Source organism: Centruroides sculpturatus, unplaced genomic scaffold (assembly GCF_000671375.1).
Source record: "Centruroides sculpturatus isolate CEXI.00-Female unplaced genomic scaffold, Cexi_2.0 scaffold229, whole genome shotgun sequence".
In the NCBI taxonomy this organism is placed as follows: Eukaryota; Metazoa; Arthropoda; class Arachnida; order Scorpiones; family Buthidae; genus Centruroides; species Centruroides sculpturatus.
Window position 1 is genome coordinate 589522 of NW_019384527.1, and position 26449 is coordinate 615970.

The following is a 26449-nucleotide window of genomic DNA, read 5'->3' on the forward strand; positions in this document are numbered from 1 at the left end:
TTTAGTAATCAGTTGACAAAGAATTTTTGATGTAATCATACAGATCGAAATCCATAAAGTTTTAACAAGAAATTTTTACAAGATAACTTATAACTTAATAATCACACTATGTTATTCGTAGCACAATTGAATTTATATACATATAACAGTCTTTATTTTTAACATTTTTCTTTAATCTTCATCGCTTGTGAAGGAATTGTAGTTATTGTCGTCATCACTGTCATTAGTTTCTGTTGTATCTGTGTTGAGTATATTTAAATTCAGGTCACCAAACTGAGGTACTAATGCACCACTGTCCTGTATAAACTTCTCAAATGCTTTAAAAAGTTTGTTATTCATTATAAGTTCGTTCTCTTTTGGCGGCCAGTTTTTCCCTTCTGTGATACATATTCTCTCGAAATTTTCTCTGAGGGTTGTGTATTTGGTGCATTCGAAGAGGAAGTGATGAACGGTATCTTCGTTGTTCGTGTCTGCGTCGCAATGGTTGTAATCTCTCTTCTTGAAACGGTACAAATATGAGTTAAAACATCCATGCCCTGTCAGGCATTGTGTTGTTTGGAACGATGGTTTGAATATTCTGTTTTTCTGTCTGTCCTCGATGGATGGGAAGAATTTGAAGCACAACCTTCCAGTGGGTGATTCTTCCCACTCTGTTTGCCATAAAGCACAAATTTGTTGGTTGATGTACTTAGTTATTGAGCTGATAGGAAGCCGCCAGTATGTTATTTTAGTTTGTGCAATTGAGGCTTTTTTCGCCAATTTATCAGCTAACTCGTTTCCTGCATGGCCAGCGTGACCGGGTATCCAATTGAAGGAGATTTTTAGTTGTTTTCCTAATTTTGTTGCCAAATTTATGAGTTCTTTAGCTAGGGCTGATTTGTTATTTTCTCTTCTTAGTATATGTAGAGCAGCTCTACTATCGGTAAAGACAAGTAGTTCTTTATAGGTTGTGTGAGAGAGCTGACTGATGTAAGTGAGGGCTTTAAATATACCCCATAATTCTGCTTGAGTAATTGAGCAATGATCTGCAAGCTTGAACGCTGCCTGGTATAAAGTTCTTCCTTCACTGTTCTTGACTACCACACCTGATCCTACACCATTTTCTCCCTTTGACCCATCAGTAAAGGCTATCAATTGTCTTTTTTTCTTATTTTCTGTTAATTCTTTGAAGTCTAAGGAAATTTCATATGGGTGAGTTGCTTTTGGGTCAGTCATAAAATTAAATTCATTTGGTATATTGTCGATATTGTTGTGGACAATGTGTGACTTAAAGTTCATATTTTCTGGTGGTAGTATCCCTTTGTCTTGAAGTGTTGAGATTTCCATTTCAGAACTACCAGAAAAGTTTTTATTCATTAGGAACCACTTCCAAATTCTTCTATTTGCCTCCAAATGAATAGGTGTCAAGTTGGCCATCACAAGAAGCGCGTTTGTTGGAGCTGTGCAGTAAGATTTGCAAATACGGATGGCTGATTTTCTTTGTACAGATAAAAGTTTTCTTTTCAGATGTGTATTATTTAAGGCTTCTCTCCAAATCTGTACACCGTATAGAAGTGCCGGTTCAAAGGCTTGTTTGTATATAATCTTTGTTTTAGTTGAGTCTAGGCCCCATGTGTTTCTAGTAATACTGATCAGTTGATTAGTCTTTTTAATAATTTTGTTATAAACGTGATGAACGTGGTATTGCCAGTTGAGAGCTCTATCAAAGTAAACTCCTAAGTATCTGATTTGAGGTACGTTTTTTATACTATGTCCGTTGATTTTTACGCAAATCGATCTTTTAAGTTGACCTCTTTTGTTTTTCCTTGTATTGACCAGTGCTTCGCACTTATTATAATTGATCGTTAATTTATGTTTGTTGCAGCAGTTTCCTATTTCTGTAAGGGCTTTGTTGGCTATATCAGCGACTCTATCACAGTTTTGGTGAGCAATCATTAATAAAGTGTCGTCGGCGTAGGCTTGTACACAAAGTTCATCTGTGTTGTTAAATTGATCCAAAAGTTCGTCTAGTACTAAATTCCACAGTCCGGGTCCACACCTGGACCCCTGTGGACAGCCCTTTGAGATTTTTATTTCCACATTGGTGTTTGTCGTGTAAAAGCCAGCTGTTCTATTTTGGAGGTAGCTACTCATTAATTTGATCAGATTATTCGGGCATTTTGTATCAATAAGACGATTTATGATGCTGGGCCACCATAGATTATCGAATGCCTTTTTGAAGTCGATACTTATTAGCATCGCATGCTTTCCTTTCTCCCATGCTCTGTGTATAAAATCTTTAACATTGAGAATTGCGTGGATTGTGGATGTACCAGGTTTAAATCCAAATTGGTTAATATTACTTCTGTTGGATACTTTTAAATGCCAATTTATTCTTTTAATTAATAAGCCATCCAAGATTTTCCCTAATACTGGTAATAGACTTATAGGTCTAAAGTCGTCTGGATTGGTAGCGTTATCTTTTTTGGGAATTAATTTTATATTTGCTCTTTTCCAAACATGGGGAAAGTATCCTATTTTAAGGCATAAATTATACAAATACACAAAGGCTATGGGAATTACCTCAAAGGCAGCTTTAATCATCTCTGCCGTGATGTTGTCCAATCCGGGAGATTTATTTTTCGCTAGTGAATTGATAGACATTTGTATCTCTAAAAAGGTGAATGGGTCGTCTTCTTCTTGTGATGATGTATCTTGAATTGAGCTTCTTACATCTTTACAATACGTGTAACTCAAACTTGATCAGAGAGAAATCCCAGGTAAGTCAGATTTATTAGGTCGCACTATCAAGCCATTAACGTACAAATTAAAAAGTGGTGGGCTCCGAATCTCACCCTGCAAAACTCCAATATTAATGTCGAATGAATCAGTCATTTTGGCTAGTATCTTTACTTTTTACAGTATATATCTATTGTAAAACCAAGAAACTATTTATAAATGTCCATTCTTTCCAATGTAGACCACAAAACTTTATGATTAACAGTAACAAAGGCAGACCTGAAGTCCACAAAAACAGCATACAGTTTTCCTCTTTTTTCTGCAATTTTACCTTTACCAATGTATTTAATACAAAAATCTGATCAATTTTCTGCAATTTTGTCAATACACAAGTAATTTATACTACTAGATAGAAAACAAAGTGCAGAATTTAATGGAAAAGTTGTAGTTTTTTTATGCGATAGATAAAATTTAATAATTTCATTATAAAAAGATGGGTCTGAGAGACCCGTGCAACTCAGGTAAGGCAAGCATTTCTAGCAACTCACAAAGGGATTGATATAAAATAGCTTTCAGTATACAAATCTCTTTATTAAGACCAATCACAATGCCTCCACTTGGTCTGCCAACTCCACATTGTCTGCAAGCTTTTATTACTACTGTTTTGAACTTACTATAGAATAACAATTCCACATTGTCATTGTCACACCATGTTTCAATCAAAAAGAAAATTTTGACTGAATTAATTACTTCCAAAATTCTGTATTATCAGATTTATTTTTTAGGCCAACTGTAACTGACAAATTCACTTTCTGTTTCTAAACAGAAAGTGAATTTGTCACCATCAACCATCAGGCAATTGGCTTTCAAAAATGCTTTTTTACTCAGAGATTTAGCTTCCGCAAAAAAAGGCAGCAGTTTTTTATGATCTATATGACAAAATGTAAAAGACTCTAATGCACAAGTAAGACAGCAACTCCTGAATTTTCTTTAAATTTTTAAAAAGTCTTTTATCAGCTTGAGTATAAAGTTCAAACAATACGAGCTGAGTTCCCATTATTCAATAACTATTAATATAGGAAATAGACTCTCCGTTCTATCTTTTAAACAAATCAATAAAGACATTAACCTTATTAATTAATTCTTCGTTGTTCCCACTCAAACCAGAAACAATTATGTTATTTTTGTTCAAGTCATTATATATGGAGTCAATATTAGAGAGGTTGCGATCGAAGTTTTCATCTCTCAAACGTGAACGTTGAATGTCGAGTGCCGCTATCTTGTAAGTGGTGCTTAACGTTCGACGTTCACAAAAATTTCAGCTGCAACCTCTCTGTTATAATTCTGATGAGAAAAATTATCTATACATACTGTTTTAAATGATGAGAGTTTGATAATTTCTCCTTCCAATTGAGTTAAATGTTCATCGTACTGCTTATGTAAATTAGACAGCCAGCCGAATTTTGATGACAATTCTTTCAGTTTCAATAGAATAGTACCGAAGTGAGCCTCTAGAAAACACAAAATCTTCTTTGGTATTTGAGGAAAAGTATCTTGCAATGAAAAATAATTGTCCAAACAAGATGATTTCAATGTGGTTCGCTTGGAGATTGACAACATTTGCTAGCTGAAAAGAAGTTGAAGCTTTACTTCAAGGAGAAGAAGATGGAGTATGTGACATTGGGCCTGGATTAAGTTTGACACCTCCAATAATAAGTAACAAGAACAAAATTAATAAAGAAGATATTACAATAAAAAAAGACATCCTCAATAAATCTATTAATGGCAAACAGATAATTTGTAGATCATAACAGTAGATCATAAAAAAACACGCCAACAGCCAGCACTGTGAGAAGCGCCCCCTGTATTTATCACACAATATTTTGAAAATAAAAAATTTCCTAAAATATTCAATACAAAAATTTTAATTAAACAATTTAAATAATTTATAAAATTTAATAAATAAACCCAAAACCTGAAAGATATTAGAGGGGTTGCGGCTGACGTTTTCATTGCAAAAACGTGTATGTCGGACGTTCGGCGCCACCTTCCTGTAAGCCTATAAATTTGACAATGACGTTTGGAACGTCGGTGGAATCATGCTCGACGTACCAAATGCTATTGTCAAACTTCTAGGTTTACAGGAAGGCGGCACCGAACGTCCAACGTACACGTTTTCACGATGTAAACGTCGGCCGCAACCTCTCTATTGAAAATAGAGATTAAGAAATGTAAGAAATTTACTTTTTAAGTTAAAACAAACCAAAACACAATAAATCTTTACACATTGGAAAATACAAAAATATTTTGATAACCCCAACATGCATTTTTTACATTTTTCATACAATACATAAAGAAGCATGCTTGGGTTATCAAAATATTTATGTATTTTTATACTTCATACAATATGTTAAAAAAAAAGTAAATTAAAGACTATACAGTAGATCCCCCTATAAAACCGTTTCCTATAGTTATGATTCCTATAAAAATTGTGGCATTATCCGTAAACAACGGTAAAAATAACTCCTATAATACGTAAAATGTCATCGGGCAGCCGAACTACTTACCCGCCGTCCGTAGCGCCACGCTACGGAGAGATTTCTATCGTCTGGACAGTATTATATAAATTATATATAAATTAGGTACTGTACATATAATTATATATTAATTATATATAAATTAGGTACTGTATATATAATTATATATTAACTTAATTTATTGTAACTTTATTATAATTAAATATATATTTTTCGCCGTCTAGCGTCACGCTACGGCGAGTTAGGCGACCTATCGTCTGTTTAGTACTGTAATTTTATACATTTCTTGTGAAAGAAACATTTCTTATTTAACGGCCATAAAAATTATTTATATTAATGATGTCTCCAAAGGTCAACGAAGTTTTCGCAGAAAAATAATATCAGAAATCGCGGCCGCAATTTGATGCGCTGTTCCGCGACGAAACCAAGCTTTAGCAACGAGCGTAGTCAAAGGGTACACACTCGGTAAGTAATCCTACAATTTTTTGTTTATAACGTAGTTTATACGGATTATTTTAAAAAAAATATACGTATTTTGGAAATGTTGAGTCGAATTAGTCTAGAATCGATTAATTTTATGAAAGAAAACCTTTCAAACAGCCGTAGTCCGTAAACTATGATTCCTACAAAATTGATTCATAAAGAACGGAACGTATCTACCGTCTTATAGGGGGATCTACTGTATATGGAAAAATGATAAATGACTATAGAAGAATTAAACAGTAAAGACATCAATTCGTTGTGTATTGTTTGAAAATATTTGTTAACGGAAATTTAATTTAAACTTGATAATTGGAAGTAATAAAAACTAAAATCTGAACAAATTCTAATGTTAATATTTTAGGTTATACAGTATGTGTTCTTGTACAGTAAAAAGGCATGAGTTGAGATTAAACTATTACATTAAAGTATCTACTTTAATGTAATAGTTTAGTCTCAACTCATGCCTTTTCATTTAAGATCAACAATATTGATGTTTACATGGAATAACTTTTGTACAGAGATTAAAGATTAATGTGCAATAACAAAACCTAAAAACCAATCAATTTCACATTTTGTTTCAATAATTAAAAATCTTTCATAAAACATTTACAGCACAATATTTTCTAAACAATTATCAATTTTTGTAGAAAAATAACATTAATTTTAAAAATTTTACTTACTTGGTGTAAATGCAAATCTGTGGTTACAAAGTTCACAATATTCTTTTCTACTATATTTTAGCCACTGAAGAAGACTGAAATAATAAATTATTATGAATAAATGATATTGAAGTTAAATACATATATAAAGTTAAAATTGTATCATTAATAAAATTCTGTATTATAATTTATTTCTTAACAAAATTCATTGGTAATAACATACATTGTGACCTAAGTAGGATGAACAAAAAATGCACATTATATACAGTGTCTGATAAGCTCTCAGACTGATTTCTTCTGGAAATTTAAGTTGTGTCACTTATCAGTGAATGGCCATAATAGCTCATGTGAAGCCTCATTTCCAAAATGTAAAAGCTTTCAGGATACCAAATTAGTAGCTGGCAAGTAAGAGAACATGTTCCAGTTTTGCAATGGAACAACAAACACTTACCAAATTTTTTTGTTTCAAGCTTGGCAAAAGTGTAATGCAAGCCTATAAAAGGACAAAAGAGTTGTAAGGAGAAGATACATCATCACATGTATAAAATTTGACTAGTAGTACCAATTTGTGGATAGTCAGCAGTTCTTTCATTACATGTTCAAAACCAGAAAACTGATTTTTGGTTTTTGCTAAAACCACAATATACTGAAAAGCAGTTAATCATTGTTATCAAACACTAGTTTTGTTGCCAGCATTGATCCTTTCTCTTTATATACCTGAATCATCATGCACATTTATGTATTTTAAAAACTTCTAGTTCTATTAAGTCTGAAATGTTACATACACGTCTTACATGCGATCACCCTGCAGATCAATACGTAGGTCAAACACCACAAAATGATGGAAATATAAAGAAGAAAGAGCTATTTTTATCTCGGGACATGTTAAGAATAATGGTGAAAACTTTCTCTTAAAGTGGGAATAATAAGTCTAGTCTCGGTCCATGCACGTGGAGTGTTGTCCTTGCATTGTTCCACTGTTGCTATCAAATTCCCTTATTTTCTTTTCTCATGAATATGAGTCTGCAAAGGAGTACAATGATCTGACTGCACAGTGGTATCCATTCTTTTATTCCATTTGTATTTTTGTCTTTCTTTTTGACTCTGTTCCTTTGGATTTGAGTGACCTGTCTCATGCCTGAGTGACTTTTTCAATCTTTCCAACATCATTCCAATTCTCTTTATCACTACTGGTGATTGATCTCTATTCCAAGTTTCCTTTCAATAAACCTCCTTACACTTTGATTGTTGCTTTGGAATATAACTGACACTTCCTGTTATGTGTGAGAATCCAGAGTTCAAAGTAAACAACATAACATCTTTATAATAAAAATGTTGTTGAGTATCTGTCAACTTTCACACCTGGAAGTATATCTTCCTTTCTGTTCTCAGTGTCGAAAAAGATGCTTTCCTGCGACCTTCTGACCTGCTGTCAAAATTTCATCATTTTAATAAGACAACTAGCAGCCAGATGGGTCAGTCGTACCAGTTTTTCTAAAAGTAAAGGTCATCATCAATTTCTCCATGACACAAGAAGTTGTTGCCAATCCCTCAATACTTAATCATCATCTAGTCCTTGAGTGGATTAATCGTGCGTGCGCTACTGTCGAAACCCTTAGCATTATATCACTGGATACATCAGCTACTAATATTTCATCCCTCTCACCTGTGACTATACCTACAAGTTACAAACTATTTCCACAAGACCTATTTTGCAAAAACTATTTTCAAACTTTCTTAACCAGCAAACACCAGATCTCCAGTTTTATACAAGGTTTTTTACAATTTATCCCCATGCACTATACTCTCTCTCACAACCACCTACAGTATATAGTTATTTTGACCTAGTATAATACATACACACACACAATCTTTTATTTAGGTACATATAAAACGTACATTTCCGGTACCGCATAGGCATAACCGGACTAGTATAATACAGTCGACCCCCTTATAACACTGTTGATTATTCCGTTTTATATGAATTCCATGTTGTACGAGTCACTTAGATTTTACAAATATGCGAGCCATTCACAGCCTGACACATGTATTTGTAAAATCTAAGTGACTCGTACACATGGAATTCATATAAAACGGATTTATCAACAGTGTTATAGGGGGTCGGTTGTATGTATCATGAATCCTTTTTTTTCTCTTTACAAATAAATGTTATTTGTTTGTTTAACTGGAACCCAAGTGAGTCACTTTCAACTTGCTGTCTAATCCAGAATCTGATTGCTCACATATGCATCCACTCGTGTGACCTACTTTCAAAACCAAATCAACTCACCGTCACGTCACAGCTTCAATGTCAAACGAGACATAGTGGTGTTAGTCTCGCGAGGATGAGGCATCAAAAAAATGCCAACCCTCCAGTCACATATGTGTGAGAACCGGGGGTCAAAGGGGTGTCCCCTAATGACCACTTAATCAGCAATGGATCAGTGGTGGTGGAAACAACCACCGTTCATGTGGTTGTTGGATGACAAAAAGTAAAATGGTCTTGTGTTTTGTTGAGTGGGGAGGTCACGAGTAAGTCAATAGGTGTCTCGGTTACTGATGAATAGAAAGGTAGACAGGGTAATGACTATAACATAAATTTTATATAAAGCAAAAGGATTAAATACATTAGCTGAGTACATAGACCAATCTAGGTATACAAACACTATCTGCGCTTCTAACTTTATCATGCGTGTGGTGAGACTTTTGCTCGAGAGAGAGTTTACAAATTTATCTTGAGAGAGAGTTTACAAGTAATCCATTCATTGATCTAGCAAAGTAGTCATGGAGAAACGGTATGATGGGCAATGTCTTTCGAATAGTTTGAGTCTTCGGTCCTTGTATGGCGTGTCTTGGCTATGGTCTGCCTCAGATATGGAGACTGTCGGAACTCAGCACAGTGGTGGCGTATATTTCCTAGATGTTGTTCCTTTAGATGTAGTCCACAACCCTTTTATCGACTTTGCTTGGAAAAAAAAATCAGGTGATCGACTGTTTATCGATGTATCTGCAGGTATGCAGTCAAAGATGAGTCATTGATGACATAAAATTGACGACATATGGAGAGGTCCTGTCCATATATGGTTAGCTTTCTGCAACCTGCAGCCGTCTGCTTCCTTGACACATTAACCTTCACCATTCGTTACCAAGTCCCAGTCAATGTGACACTTGATTATTTTTCAGCCCATTGTTGCTACTAATTGTTGATATTCGATACTTTCTCTTTGGGTTGTTTTCTTTTTGTTCTAAGACTAAAAATTAAGCTTACCCAATCAAGTTTTTGGGGTTTCCTTAAATTCTCAATCTCACATGTGTCTGACATCAGGTGTCATATACGAACTGTTTTGTTGTCCCTGTACCTGTGTATCTCTCGGAAATCTAGTTGTGAACATTTGTTGTTTGTTCTGATGAAATGTTTTGTTTTGATAAAAGAGGCAGTTAGGAGACCTAATTTGCATTTCTATCATTTGGATAAAGTGGATGTGGATAACGTGTCATTCTTTGTTTTAAATCATTCAACTAATCCTGGAGTTTTTAAATTGTTTCTTTCAATTCCTTTATCTCTGTCACTCAATTATCTATTTTTTTGACAATTGTTGGTGGATTTGTTAATTGGTCGATAGCTTCTTTGCTAACAGCAATTTTGATTGCTTTGTCAAAAGTTGTTGGTTCTTGTGACATAACTTTTTGTCTAATTTTGCTATCCAAACCATTTAGAAACTGCACCCAAAGTCTTTCAACCAACTCCTTTTGTTTTACTTGCTTGATTATAGCTGTTCCTGCTGTGTCTATGCCTACTTGCTCTATTTCTATTTCAGAAGCCACTGTCTGTAGATGAACTGCAAATGTTTGAACATCCTTTGTCTTTTCTTAAATATATGCATAAAATCTTTGTAATCACAATGTGTATGGTTCTCTCTCAAACCGCTCTAACATTAATCTTTTGAACTCTTTGTAGTCGCCTATTTCTTTCATTCTCCTATCTTTCCTGGCATAATCTCAAGCAGTTCACACAAGTCTAAAACAAGCTATTTTTAATTTTTGGACTTTTGACCATCCTGAGATATCAACTAAATCCTCCACATTTTCGAAGGAAGTTGTTATTCTAACAACTTTCTTTGGGAAGGTCCCTTGGATCTTCCAAAAAATGGTTCTAAAAGTAATATTATGCTGCCTAATCCTCCTACATTAACTGAGTTTCCAGTTTGCTCCATTGTTACTTTCCTTCTCTTTTTTCTAATTCATTTTTTAATCTTATTTTTAAACTTATCTTTAAAGAAATATATGTTTTCTTTCTGTAATTTTTGGAAAACATCAGTCCTGATGACCAAATGTGAAATCAGGAGATGCGAGATCCTGCTCACTATAATCAGGATAATTAAAATTTTTAAAAAAAGGCAAGAAGATCAGCAAAATCTTTGCTTTAACTATCCCTGACACCAGTTAGGATTATTGTATGCATCCCAACTCGCATTTAAAATGAATTATTTCTAATTAGTCCGATTTTTATCCAAGTGGCAAATGAAAATCTAGGAGGAAGTTTTGATCACAAATTTTGTGCAAGTAATTTCTATTTGGAAGTTTTGAAGACACAAAATAACGCATTATATAACTAATACATTACACACTTGCCTGATGCTTTCCCTACAAACTTCACAAAGCTCCTATGGCACATTTCTTTCGGGGAAACAGTATAAAAATATAACTGAAAAAAGCTTTCATTTTTATTACTTTATTAAAGTAGTTCCATTTTCATGAGAGTTTTGCTAATCAGATAAAAATATCTGCATTCAAGCAGAATTTGATCTGTAATAAATTTCCAAATTTACTAGCAGTATGACAATTTTTAGGAAAGTAAACTACATTTACAGAATAAATCTACTGAAAATATGCAAATTTTGTACCAAATTCTTACAGCATACATCTACAGATAATCTGCAAATTATTCTTGGTAGGAATAGGAATATATTGCAATCTTACCATTCTTGATGAATATACTTGATACTTCCTGTACAAATACAAGGATGATATAGTGGTCTGTCAGGAGCACCTTCCGATCTGCATACTCTGCATATATCTAATAAAATAAATTAATATTTATGAAACAGTAAGTTTTTTTACTTGTCTCTGTGTAGAGTGTCTATCAAAAATAACATTTTATATGTCTTAAAACAGCTAGAAAACAAACAAATTAACACTACATATCATGCACACTATTTTCCAGAAAATAATATGTAATGATCAATGCTTGATGCAGATTCCTGAAAGACACAGAAAAAGTTCCGTTTTCATTTAATTCAAATACATATTTGCTGGAACACAATGTGTACAAAGTGTAGTTTTAATAACATTTTAATATAATATTTTGGTAACCATTTTATAATTCAAAAAACATAATACTCTTATCCAAATAATAGCAGGCTTGAATTGTAACATCTAGATTCAAACTGATTTCAAAATGGCAATAAATTACATATATACAGGTTGACAATAAATTAGAGACAATGATTTTTGACTGTTACTTTTCATTGAGCAGAGCTCTTCATAAATCAAGAAGTGTTTTGTCTGTGATTGAAGTTCAAAGCAACTGCATGACCATTAAACATGATTTTTTGCAAATTTGTACAACTAGGCAAGGCCAATATCGAGGTGAATCTGAAATTTTGCTGATCTCTGAGCTGAGATATTCCAGGTCATATCACACACTACATCTCAATCAAGTTTGACTGCAGTTAATTTACATTGATCTCTACAACTTTTTATTTTCATCTTTATCACAGGCATTTAACATGCATAATGTCATGACAAAATTAACTTTAGAAAACTTCCCTGCTGACTTCACATATGGGTATTTGAAAAGTTTCAATACAGTAATCATCTGTATTTTTTGTGGATTGTCCAGCATGTTGGTCTATCTGGAGAGACCATAAAATCAGAAATTTCCATATGGTAAAAGCCAACATGCTGGATTGCCCTGGGGAATGCCGACATGCCAGTTTAAGTGAGGTTATACATTTTTCTCTAGAGGGTGCACTAAAAAACAAACAAGTTTTTATTCTAAAAGTGTATAACTGTCAGCATTACAACAAAAACCACAATTATATGTTTAATCTTTTCATTTTGACTTTTTCTGATAATGTAAAATACTCATGGAATGCCAAAGAATGCCATTTTTATGTTTATTTTCTTGTATTTAGATTCAAAACCAAACAATACACATTAAATTTCAGAAACTCGCTGTAAATTATTTCAACTTACACAGACATCCCCTTTGTGTAAAATTTGAAGAGAAAGTATTATTTTTAAAGTGAGAATGGATTATGTGTAGCCCACACTGACTAACTACAGATGCTAATACTACTACTACTACTACTACTACTACTACTACTACTAATGTCAGTAAGCCATTCCTTATTTTACTTTCCTGTAAACAAAAATTCTCTTCCTGATTTTTAGTCAGTCAAATTACAATGTTATTATTTTATTGTACTGGAAAGAATGTTTTCTTTAATGTTTAGCAACTAGGTTTGTTAGATCTGATTAATTTTATATTTTAATCACAGTTTAACCAGCACACTGATAACGGAGATGCTGGTCTCCCATTTTTATGTGGCATGTCAATCATTCCACACACATACAGTATTAATAATTAAATATTAAATAATTTTGTCTATTCATCCAGTATATATTCTATAATCTAAATTATATCATAGAAAGATATATGATGAAAAGGCAAATATTTACATTTATTAAATTAAATTTTGGAAGAATTATAAAATGCATTAGTAATGATCTCACTTTTTCAAATCTGTAGTTTTTTTGCTAATGTTGTCTTGAGAACTGTAGCAAAATGTGAAATTTTGTAGCAAAAAATTAATGTAAAAAAATGCTTTCAACATAATAAAAATTGTAGATTTTATTTTGATATCAGCCAGTACAGAATTAAAAATGCTATAACTTATTCATAATCATATTAAGGTCACAATTGAAAAAGTTTGTTTTTCTGGCACCATATAGTAAAGGCAGCTTGGAAATCAATTTCAGTTTGAGGTGGACCATTGATTGATATATTCATCAAATTGCTAACATTTATTACATCTAGTCTATTGCATATTGGGGTTTTAATAAGATTAATTTCACTAAAACCAATATAATAATAATTTCACTTAAAATTATTGTACAGCCATCTCTATCCGCCTTCCACCCACAGATATACAGTTGTCTTTTGTTATATCATGAATTTGATTATATCATGCTTTTTTTAGTCCCTAAATTTTAAATTAAAAGCACTTCAGTCAATAACTTTCAAAATATTAATCGGCATTAAATTTCTTTTTGCAACGAAATACAATATTTTATTCCTATCATTGTCCTTGAAAATACTACTGCAGGTGAAACAATAAATTCGTCAAAATCTAAATAAGCGAAACAGGTGGACAGGTTAATTATAATTTATATTTCCTTTTGATGTTAAGTTGCTTATTGGTTTTAAATACTGTCTCCTCATTTACAAGTTTATGTGAATTCAAAATTTCATGCATAATGTGTAAGAAAAAGTTATCTTTATTTCTGAACATAAAGTTCTAAAATTTTTAAACAGTATTAACTTTATTTTGTTTTGTAGAGAACTTTTACTCTAATTTTATATGGTTTGATGTTCTATTACATATATATAATATTTGGTAAAAGCCCAGAATTTTTAGTACTTGGTTATATCACACTGCCGGATATATCATGCTTTATCTTTGTCTCCCGACAAATGCATTATAAGGAGGTGCTATTGTATTAAAGCATTTTTGAAGTAATTCTGAAATGTACAAAAATAATCCATTGTACAAGAAACTATTGCATTTGTCTAAAGTGTGAAATTTCATGTCACTTTTTTGCAAATTTTCGGACAAAAGTTGTTGATAAATTCACCTACAACTGCCGTAAATGATCGAGCTATATTTTGGATATATGATTATAGATTAGAAATGAATTTGACACTAGAATAAGGCGTTAGGCACCATCTCTTAATTAAATGTTATAATTATTAATTTTAATAATTTATTTATATTAACCTAGAAGAAAAGAATCGGCCCAATGTGGGACTCGAACCCACAACTCCCACTTATCCAAAATATAGCCCTATCATTTACGGCAGTTGTAGGTGTATTTGCTTAAGATACCAGGTTTTCGTTTGATGTGTATATTTATATGTCGACAAATTACAATGCATGTCACAAAAAAATGAAAATACTACTTATAACTCCTACATGCACACTGGGTTATATAATAAAAATTCCACTTAAGCCTGTAACCGATGCGAAACAGTAAAACTCTAAAGTACAAATGTTTTCTGAACACCTTCCATGTTCTTCCTCAGGTATTCTAGCTGGATTTTTTATTCTGGAACACCGTTATGAAATTTTAAAATAAAAAAAATAAAACGAACGATGATAGTTCGATTGCCCAGTGTCCATCGCGCATGCGTTGTACAGTACATGTCATGTTCTCCGCTGTTCAGATTTGCATTAAATCTTCTAATCCGCGTGTATTTTCTTTTTTCATACAATGCAATATTCTTACATTTGACATTACGTGTCCCTGCGCATCATCCAATATTAAATCAATCCTTATAAATCACTATGCAATATGGCCTGCCAAGCCAACAAAAGAGCCATTTCCTCCCGGGAATTAATTCATTCAGATGAAGTGTGCACCTTATATAACTCTCTAGCCTCTAGCCATTTGAGGTGGTCCATCTGTGTCATTTTAACTATTAACACTGCCCCTGCGAAGTCAACAGTAATATCCAGGTCAGAAGCATATACTGAGTGATATGGTGGCTCTATTATATCGTATGTCTGATTTGTGTTCTCTTATTCTTACCCCCATCAAGCGTTCCGTAGATTCTATGTAGATCAAATCCCTATTGAATCTTTCATCCCTAATAGGAATCCGATAGATGCCCGGCAATTTAATCGGGTCAGATGGGTCCTTTTCATTACATAACATGTCAAACATAGTTGGGCCTCTCTTGTAAGCAATGCTGACATTACATCATTGGTTATAGCTGTATATACAGATCTCAAGATAGGGTTGAATGTAAGCGAAATCCTTTCAACATCAATACTGTGGTTGTCACTCAGTGTCGTCATAGAGGTGTTGTGAGACATTATTGCTATTTTGTGGTGTTCTGAGATTCTTGGAATAAGATTGTGGTAGCTATGTATATCGGCAATCTTCTCAATGCATGTTAACTCTTCCCTAAGTGCCTCTTGTGTAGATGAATGAGAATATGCTCTTCTAACCAATGATCTAAAAGCGGCCAATTTGTATTGAAACAGATCACAAGAGTCACTCAGTATGTATGTGGGGCTTGCACATGGTTTACGATAGATGGTAGTGTGGATGTTGGGTCCTTGAATCCTGATATCAACATCTAAGAAATGGACATTAGTGTCGCTGTATTGATCCACTTTGAGTGACACCCCATATGGATTATCATTCATCGCTTCAACAAATCGTGCCAAGCTTGATGTTGTTTTCCATACAATAACATCATCATCTACATATCTTCTGTATATCATGATGTTCTGCAAGAATCTCGGAAGGATCCTAGACTGGAGTTGTCTCACCACTAACTCACACAAGTCTCCAGACACCAGACTGCCCATCAGGACCCCTCTCAATTGTGAATATGTTACCCCATTGAATTGAAACACAGAACTATAACAAATTAGGCGAGCCAATTCCAACACGTTCTAGTGGAGTGCTGTGTCATTTACTCATGCAAATAGGAAGTCTCTAAGAGTGCAAAAACATACTGGTATCTTAATGGAAAGGTACAATGATTTAAAATCCAAAATCATAATGCAGTCCAGGGAGGTGATCAATTTCAACTGATTGATTAATTCAACAGGATTAGAGACGGTAAACAGGTAGCCACTTAAGTGCGGCATAAGTATGTTATGGATCGATTTCTCCAATTTACAAGTAGGCACCTTGGCCTTATCTACAACCAGTCTAAACTGTTGGCCTTCTTTGTGTGTTTTCACAAATGCAAATAACTTAGAAATGTCCAGGTTATCCATTGTAATGCCCTCAGGTCTAGTTTCTTGGGGTTCTTGGCTTTATCCGCCCTTATTATTGTAAACCTATCCATCTGTGGGTACATTTAATGTTTTCCTTAAGCTTGATGAACTCCCTAGAGTCCTTGGTGTTTTTTATTTTGAGGGCAGCTATCCATCTGTAATATTCCTTCTGTATGTCTGTGAGGCCCCATAATACTACTGGTAGCAAGATCCCTAGCATTAGTTATTTTTATCAATATATGGTAAAACATGATAGTTAGACCTATTCAAACTTATAATATATATAGTTATGCAGATCACTTGGAGTGAAACCTATATAGTTATAGATTTATCTAAAATAGTGATACAGTATATATCTGGAAGTGAATCAGATATCTGAAAGATTAGAATTACAATCTGAATGATGTAATTGGTATTAATAACAAATTTTCCAATATGCAGGAGTTGCTTTGTTTGAATTATGTTCAGTGTCATTATTTTATTTTGCACTAGCTTGTCCGTCGCGCATTGATGCGATCTCAGAAGAAAGGAAATTCAAGCAAACTCGTTATGATAAAATTCAATTTACATTTTATCATTTTTATTGAAACTTATTATTATTATTATTCATTTTCATCGGGAAAACATTTCAAAGTGTCGTTTCAATTCTATTTATTTATTGGAGTGTTTGTGGATACACGATATTTTTTTTTTTTCCATCTGGTGCGTACACGAATAAATCAAAAGGTTTTCCGACGCGTGAGCCGGCCACATACAGCTGTCCATGCGAAAAGCACGGATTCTTCAAATTTAGCCCACACACTCGCAGCGATTGTCAGAAGCGCGATATTCCACATTTTTATATATATATTTTTAAATCCTTTATAATTTTAATTATTTAATTGCTCCTTCCTCTCTTCCTTGGCATGTTGTGAAATTTCTGATAGTTGGATAATAAACCGTTTTATTGTAATTTGTCTTTTTAAATTATTAGATGTTATTAAAATTTTGAAAAGGGGATCCCTAGATCGGTAAAATAGGCGAATTTCCTTCTACAACTTCGGTTGTTGTTCGGTATACAGTTAAAGTTTTAACAAAGTTCGAGCAAATACGTAATTAGCAAAAAAAAGTTGAAATAAAGTGATTAAACAAACATTATTACGCATATCGTAAATAACAGTATACAAATGCATATATAATGATATTTTTTGAAGGGGGAAATGGTCTTCACAATTTGAAATCGATCGAACACACTGTGCTCGAATGCTCGTGTAAACGCGCACCATCTATCGTAGGATAAATGTACTATGCCAAAAACCTTCGCGGGAGTGTATTAAAAAACTTTCCGAAGTTTTATGGCAATCGGATAAACGGTGTGGTAATGCATGAAGGACAGACACACACACACACACATATACATTCATTTTTATATATATAGATATTCTAATTTGATTTATTAATTATACTACTACTTATTAAATTTCATATAAAAAAGAAGAATCATCTATTTTTAAATCCAAATTACAATAATAATTAAAGAAACATTACAGAATTATAAATAAAAAAAAAAACAGAAAATATTTGTTCAATATTTATATTTTGGATTATTTTCTCAGTTTTATTCAAAATTTCTTCACAAAAATCAATTTCTATGGTAGACAGTCTAAGACATTAAAATTTACTTTTTTGCTATTTGAAACATATGAATTTGTAAGACTCAGGTCTAACAGATTAATATATTTTCTGCTGTTCTTAGCTTCTCTCTTTTTTTCTACTTTTGTTGATTTTCAATTAACACTTTTTTTGGACCTTTCTTCATCTATATGCTTTTGATCACTTAATTTTCTTGTTTTTATATTTTAAAATCCTTTAATCCTTTTTTTATTTTGATCCCTAAATATTCATTTCATGTTAATTGATAATAATTTTGTAAATAATTTTACACACCTGAACCATTTACAGTGTGATGATGCAAAAAGTCGATAAACAAGCATTTTCGAACCCCTTCTGGGCTCTGCTTCAGGTTCCAATCAGTTTCTAAAAGGACATTTGATATCCGTTAGAAGTAGAAATCCGTTCGATCGTGTCATTTAAAGCTTCAGTTCGAATTGTAGGTTCGAATGGATTCACACAATCCAAGTCGCGCATGTGCGACCAGCTCGCCCGTTAGAGTTTGATGGATGAATTAGAGCGTGTTGTGAATTAACTCCTGCCAGGCCATTGATAACAGCATCTCCTCTTTAAAATTTATGCACTTGTTGGTGGTTGAGGATATAAATATGTGCATAGCCTCTAGCCATTTGAGGTGTTCAATAGGAGGCGAATCGTGGAGGAGAATGGCCTGGGAGAAGTTTGCTACTATATCTGGATCGGTTACATATGTAGCGAGGGCCGTGGAAGTTCTTCCGTGCCGAATATCGGCTAGATGCTCTTGTATTCTGACTCCCAAGGATCGTTTAGTAGAGCCTATATAAATCAGGTTCCTATCGCACCTGTTATCCTTCACAGGGATACTATAGATGCCAGGGCGTCTGATGGGGTTGGGAGGGTCCTTTCCATTACGTAAGAGGTTGAAAATGGTGGAACACCTCCTAAATGCTAGATGAAGCTGATGTTTGGTGGCAAGCTTAAAATCTCTATACGCTAAGCTTCTCCTCTTGTGCACAAAAGCCAGGACGTCCAAGGACTAAAAACTGTAAGAGCAGTAACTCGTCACTTTCGGACAACCGTCCCAAGTCACAACTGGTTGCAGGAGATATTTAGTCTCCAGGCCAGTGTTACCATTTTAGCCTTTTTTAAACCAGATCTGGTCTTTTATTTTTCAATTTTGTTTATAGTTTAAATATTTAGTTTATTCTTTCTTCTGTGTACTTTTTTTCTAGTCTGTTTTCTTAAATATGTTTTTACTGTATTAAAAAACTTCATGTTTCATGACAATCGATGTTACCAACCATCAATTTGTACTATAATTTGCAAACACATTCCAATAATAAATTTGAGTGTAGCATAATTGACAACTGTAACATTATTTTGCCATTTTAGTAATTTTTTTTATTTTGGTACAAAATGCATGAAAAATATTTTCACAATAATTGTTATTGGTAATTATCACTCAAAAAATACTTTAATTAAAGTGAAACGAGCGAGCTTCCTTGTTAACAACTCAAATTGACAAACCACATGAAAATGTCTCGTGAAGTAACAACTTGACCAATTCAAACAAAATTTTGCACTAAAACTAATAAAATGGCATCTCGCGACAAAGAAATTTCAAAGGGTCAAACCTCATTCCCACATTAAATCAATAGGACACTTTTTCATTTTAAAAATGTTAACAAACAAGTGCATGCTATCTGACATTCAAAATACCACAAAGCTCTTTCCAGATTTTTTTTATCATCAATCTTTTTTCCCTATTTTTCTGGAAAATTTGAACCTGCATATCTTAATGTATTATACCTTGCACAAAAATTCTTTTAAAAAAACAATAACAATACTAGCTTGAGTTTCAAATTCTCATTTTAAGTCTAGGAAAAAATTCCAATTGAATTCTATTAACCACTCAGCAGTGAGCAATGACTATAGTTGTCAAATTCTTTTGGGGGTATCACCAAAAACTAGCCTAAAACTATTGCAAAAAAAAATTCACATAAAAATGAATTAGGTAACAATAAAAAAAAGACTTTTCTTTACTAGACATAACTGTTTACAAAATCTTTTTCCAAAACAGTAATGAAAAAAAATGCGTGGAAAAATACTTAAAAAATTTCCCACGTTTATTCTCCACTACTGGGGGTAGAACCATACCCGACTAGTCCACTGTTGAAAGGTTAATTATTTTGTGTTTTTGTTAAACACAGGAATATTTTAAGCTACAATAAAAGTGGCACACATAAATATATACCCCACCGCATTGACCATTTATTACGTACATTAAGGCAAATTTAGAACAAAGGTAAGAATTGACTACTTTGCACATGCAGAGCGAGAAGTCACTAAAGCCTGGACTCCACATTACCTGAAAACAGAAACTCAGAAACAGAACTGAAACATATAGAGTTTTCACTTCAGTTATGTTTTCATTTTAACTTGACACCACTAGAAATGTGTCATCTGTTGATCAGTTCTGTAATTGTCGTAGAGTCAAACATGGACGACACTATGAATTTTGCCATGATTACTCTGCATTTATTAACAATTTCATTGTTAATAATCTTCAATTATTTACATTTTTTGTCATACAGACATTTGTATTTTCTAACTTCTTCAATGAAAAATTCCAAATCTATTTGTTTCCTCATTGTTTTCGCTACACTTTCTGCCATTACGACAATCAAACTACACGTGACTAATGCACGTGACTATTACGCGTCACAAATCCTTGCGTTTTTGTTGGTTGCAGTATGACAGAAGCGCGGGACGAAAACGGAAAAGTTAAATAATTTTTAACTCTGCTTTCAGTCTTGTTTCTGTTCAACTGAACATTACAAAACTGAAGGTTTTGTCAGTTTGGCTTTCAGTTTTACAATTACGTCGCAGATTCCAGTAATGTGGAGTCCAGGCTTAGCATCCCCAATTATCTAACATGTATTTGCAAGCTGTCACTTTGCTTCAGTCAGAAATGAAATCCTCCCAGTTTAAATTATTTTTAAACTATACTTTTTTAAATCCGTGCCATCTTCGATGCTTGTATCTAATTTTACATTTTCAAAAAAGAAGCTGAATTCCATCCATCCTTTACCGAGTAAACTGCTTAGAATTTCAAATCATAAGAAGTACAAATTACTATAATCTATCAATGTCTGACAACATTCATACATACGGACTCAAGGGTGGCAAGTTCAAAGGCGGCAGTTGGTGCAATCATACTACAAAGCAAGAGACTCATAGCCTACTCATCAAAGTCGTTGACAGAATGTCAGTCACGTTATGCACAAATAGAAAAAGAGCTGTGTGCAATATGCAATTCAGTATGGTTGTAATCAATTTCATTAATATATTTATGGTCATAGGATCATTGTGGAAACTGATCATAAATTTTTAGAGACATTATTTAAGAAACAATTGTCTGAAGTGCCAATACGTCTACAGTGTATGATGCTGAATCTGCAACAATATGATCTGAGTGTTACATATAAACCAGGCAAATTCTTGTTCATAGCAGATACTTTAAGTAGGCCTCCAGTAGATCCGCCCAATGCAGAGGATTCTCTAGAGGAGGATCTCTGTATACATGCAAACTTATTGATGACTAATCTTACAGTGTCCCCTGAACATCTAGAAGAGATTAAACTAGTGACCCTGATGAATACAGATCTTCAAATCATTATAAAATATTGTCTTACTGAGTGGCCTACATCAAGAAATAAGTTTGACCATCAATTAAAACCTTACTTTAATATACATCAAGAACTCCATGTCATCGATGGTTTATTGTTTAGAGTTTGTCTACTTGTAATTCCTTTAAATCTTTGTTCCAAAATATTAGACATTATTCATGAAGGTCATTTGGGCATTGAAGTGTTGTGTATTGGCCAAACTTAAATATTGATATAAAAAACAAAGTAGAACAGTATCATGCCTGCATTAAATTTAGAAGAGCAAACAATGCAGAGCCTCTTATTCCACATGAGCATGTCAACCTGCCATGGCAAAAAGTAGCCATAGACTTTTTTATAATAATAATAATAATACTTATTTGCTAGTCAGACTATTTTTCTAAATATTTCAAATTAGTATCAGTCAGTTCCAGTAATGATAAACTGGTCATAACAAATCTGAAAGCAATCTTTTTGCATCATGGAATTCCTGCAGTCATTGTTTCTGATAATGGTCCACCCTTCAATTCAGAAGAATTCAGTTTATTCCTAAAGTGCTGGTACATAACTCATTGAACATCAAATCCACATTATCCCAAGAACAATAGTCTTGTTGAAAGAGCTGTTGGAACTATTAAACATCTTTTTAATAAGTGTCATGAAAATAATTCAGATCCATACATTACAATGCTTCAATATACAAATATGCATTTGCCTTGTGAATATTCTCCAGCACAACTTCTGTTGTCTAGAGCACTGAGAATGAAACTCCCTATCAACAAAACTGTGTTGAGGCCAAGAGTCATAGATATACAACACTACAACAAAATCCATGCAGAAGTGAGTAAAGCAAAAACTTATTATGACCAGAACACTGAAGTCTTGTCACCTCTAAAGGAAGGTGATGAAGTATACTATAAAAAGAGTCCAAAAGAACCATGATCACCTGCATCTGTTGTCAAAGTTGGCCCAATGCCCAGAACATATGTCATTACAACACAGATGGAATTCACTATAGAAAAAACAGACATAATTTAATGAAGACTCCTAGAACAACAGAAGTGCCAACTCAGAAAATAAAAGACAATTAACAACATGCCTACATCTATTCCAAATACTCTTGAGCAGGCAAACAGTCAAGCAGATTTTCGTTTACTGAGAATGATGAAAATCCACAAATTTTGTAAACATATTATATATTGTTAATGTTTGTATTTTTCAAAAAAAAAAGGGGGCATGTTATGATATGTACTACTGGCAACACTAGTGATCACCCCAGCAGTCATCCATTGTCAGTCATAAAGCATACCACATGTGTCTCATCTTGTAAAGGGTATAGTTGTAATAAATAATATAGCAAAATATGACCTACTTGAACCTATAACCGGTTATAGGTTCAAGTAGGTCAATTTTGCTATATACAACCCGGTGTGCACATGCTGTTTTGTAATAAATAATACATTAAGTTTGCTAGTCGTTTTAATAGTGCAACATATAACATAGCACAAACTACCACCGATATACAGTCGACCCCCATAACACTGTTGATTTTTCCGTTTTATATGAATTCCATGTTGTACGAGTCACTTAGATTTTACAAATACGTGTGCCGGGCTGTGAACGGCTCACGTATTTGTAAAATCTAAGTGACTCGTACAACATGGAATTCATATAAAACAAAAAAATCAACAGTGTTATAGGAGGGGTCGACTGTACAAAAAACAAAGCCAGTTGACAAATACCAGTAGTAACTTTCAAAACTTACAAACACAACAGAAAATTGGAAATTTAAAGACTTGGGAAAGTTTACTCTAGATTTATCAGTATCATCACTCTCCAGAGCTTCATGCAGAAAGGTTTTTTTTTCCAAAATTAACTTAATTCACATTATTATATTATTGTCAACTGGGACCTATCGTATTATTAAGACTATTACACTGGTGTACTGGTTATTTGCAAAAAGAGGAGTTTTTAATCAAAAAAACAAAAAATGTTTATTTTTCACCTGTTGTTTTCCCTGTACACACAATACACTTGATATTCGTGTTTCAGACCAATAGGTCCCTCACCAGCAGGTTTACCACAATGATATTCTAAAATAATTTACATAATAATTAAAAATTTATATTACAAATAATCTAAAAACTCGATAACAATGTGTTAAATTAGATTTTTTGTAGCCGATTACATCAAAATATGTATAAAACATATAAAGAAGAATCATTATTTTAACATTGCTTAAATATATATTTCTGTATAAAAATTTTAAAAAAGAGGTTTTAAAATTTGCAAATAACAAAATCATTCACAAATAGACGTAACTTACTCAAGCATCCTTCTTCACTTGAAGGAATAAAATACCCATCACCTATCACTTCCTTCTTTTTATACCCCTTTGCCTATTATTATGTCATTGATTAGTGGATTTCCCATCCTAGGTTGTTGTTGATTTTATTGCTTTGACTTTTTATATATATATGTTCAAATAACTGAAGTTTAAAATTACTACTTTTTTCTTTACTTTAATTGTGTTTAAATCTATTTCACATCCATTACTGCTACAATGTTCCACCACTGCAGAATTTGCATAATTTCCCTTTATTGACCTTATATGTTCTTGTATGTATATTTTTAATTTTCACTTAGTTTCACTTATATAATGTTTCCTTGGATTACAATTGCAATCAAAAGAATAAACAACATTTTCTTCCATTATGTCAGTTTTTTTTTTATCTGACCTGCGATATAAATATTTCTTGAATAAATTTTTTCTGGGTATCGAATTTATTTTTCCACATAAAACTTTAACTCTTTCAAACAGTTTTGGTATATAAATTAAATTTATACAGTTTTTATCCTTATTAAATGTTTTATTTCTGTATTAGTTATCCAACGTAGATTTTTTGTTTTTCTGATTAAAAACTCCTCCTTTTGCAAATAATCAGTACACCAGTGTAATAGACCTAATAATACAATAGGTCCCAGTTGACAATAATATAACAACATAAGATATAAGGACATACGGTAAAGGTAATTAAATTAACTTAATTAAAACGACCATTTGTAACAAACTCTGGACAAACTAACAGTTTATTAGCTTCCAAAGTACCAATAAAGAATGTTTTTCATTAAATTCCCCTTCAAAAAATGCCAAATGCTACAAACACGCATTAAATGCCTTTTGTACAGTGTTGTTTAAGGCAGAGGATAATGCTATTCCGTTACTTCTTTCCCTTCCTCAAAACTATGTCCCATCCCCTGGATTTATTTCCAGTTTTCAGTTTTTCCATAAATAATACCGAACGACACTAATATTTCCGACATTTTAATTTACTCGCGGGTGTCGGTTTTCATTGTTTTTAAAACTGTTTACTCTTCGATTTGTTTTAGTCTTTTCACCCACTTCCGGTTTATTCCGAACAAACAGATGGTGACGTTGCTCGGGGCGTTCTAGTCTTAATTAAAACTTACAGTAAGGCAAACAGTTTTGAAAACGTTGTTTGGGGCCCGACGGAGAAGCCAGCCTCGAAAGGAAGACGAAAGGTCCGAACCCGTAGGAATTTTCGGACGGGTGCGGCCAACGACGGCGAACAAAAAGAAATGGGAGAAGGTGCCGATCGGTCAATTTCTCGGCGGAGACAAATTCCGAGAGCGGGAGGTGGCGGCGAAGATACGAGCCGACGGGTCGACGGAACGGCCGTCCGAATTCCGCCCGGAAGCCCAGAGGCGAAAGGTGGCCGCCCCGACGAAAATTCCTTCGACGGGAAGGAAGAAAAAGAAAAAGAATAATTAAAGAGGACGAGAAAGGACTAGGCGGAAGGAAAATAAGACGGAAACGATCGATTTCGCATTACCTTGTTGCTGCGTATCGTCCATTTTCCTTCCCGGATCCCTCTGCCGGACATTAACGTCGACACCGAAAACTCGCCAAAATATATTCGCTATTTTTTGGCAATTGAACTGATCCAAAACTATAGGCTTAATTATGTTTATTTTCGTTGATTACATACACAACTATATGCATTTCGGGCCGGCATACATTTTACGGCCCCTCATCAGTAACAAAAATTAAGAGCTAAGTATGAATACAAATTAATTAAACATAAAATGATGATAAAACAGAATGTAGTACAGTACAGCGTCGTTTATACGAATCAATTGGAGAGTGGGGTGGTTCGGATAACTTATTTTTCGGATAACGAATCATGTACGAAAAAATACAGTCGACCCCCTATATGACAGTAGATACGTTCCATTCTTTAGGAATCCGATTTCTTACGAGTCCTTCCAATCACAGCCCGACACGTGTCAAGTTTACGGACTACGGCTGTTTAAAAGGTTTTCTTCCATAAAATCAATCGATTCTAGACTAATCCGACTCAACATTTCCAAAATACGTATATATTTTTTGGAAATAATCCGTATAAACTACGCTATAAACAAAATATTGTAGGATTACTTACCGAGTGTGCACCATTCGACATTGCCGTTGCTCAAGCTTGTTTTCGTCGCGGAAGAGCTCACAAACTGCGGCCGCGATTTCTGATGTTATTTTTCTGCGAAAACTTCGCTGAACTTTGGAGACATTAATATAAATAATTTTAATCGCCGTTGAATAAGAAATGTTTCTTTCACAAGAAATGTATAAAATTACAGTACTGTATTAGACTTACGGT

The 26449-nt window shown here is 33.5% G+C and overlaps 1 protein-coding gene across 1 annotated transcript in view; it reads right to left on the bottom strand.

Annotated features, from left to right (window-relative positions):
- Positions 1 to 25686, bottom strand: part of LOC111622896 (E3 ubiquitin-protein ligase MARCH6-like) — a 77640-nt gene extending 51954 nt beyond the window's left edge. Inside the window, exons 1-3 of the mRNA XM_023365353.1 lie at positions 25628 to 25686; positions 11378 to 11474; positions 6419 to 6492 (exon numbers count right to left, since the gene is read on the bottom strand). Coding sequence (XP_023221121.1) covers positions 6419 to 6492; positions 11378 to 11474; positions 25628 to 25649 — 193 coding nt within the window. The 5' untranslated portion in view covers positions 25650 to 25686. The remainder of the gene's footprint in view (positions 1 to 6418; positions 6493 to 11377; positions 11475 to 25627) is intronic.
- Positions 25687 to 26449: the final 763 nt, after the last annotated feature.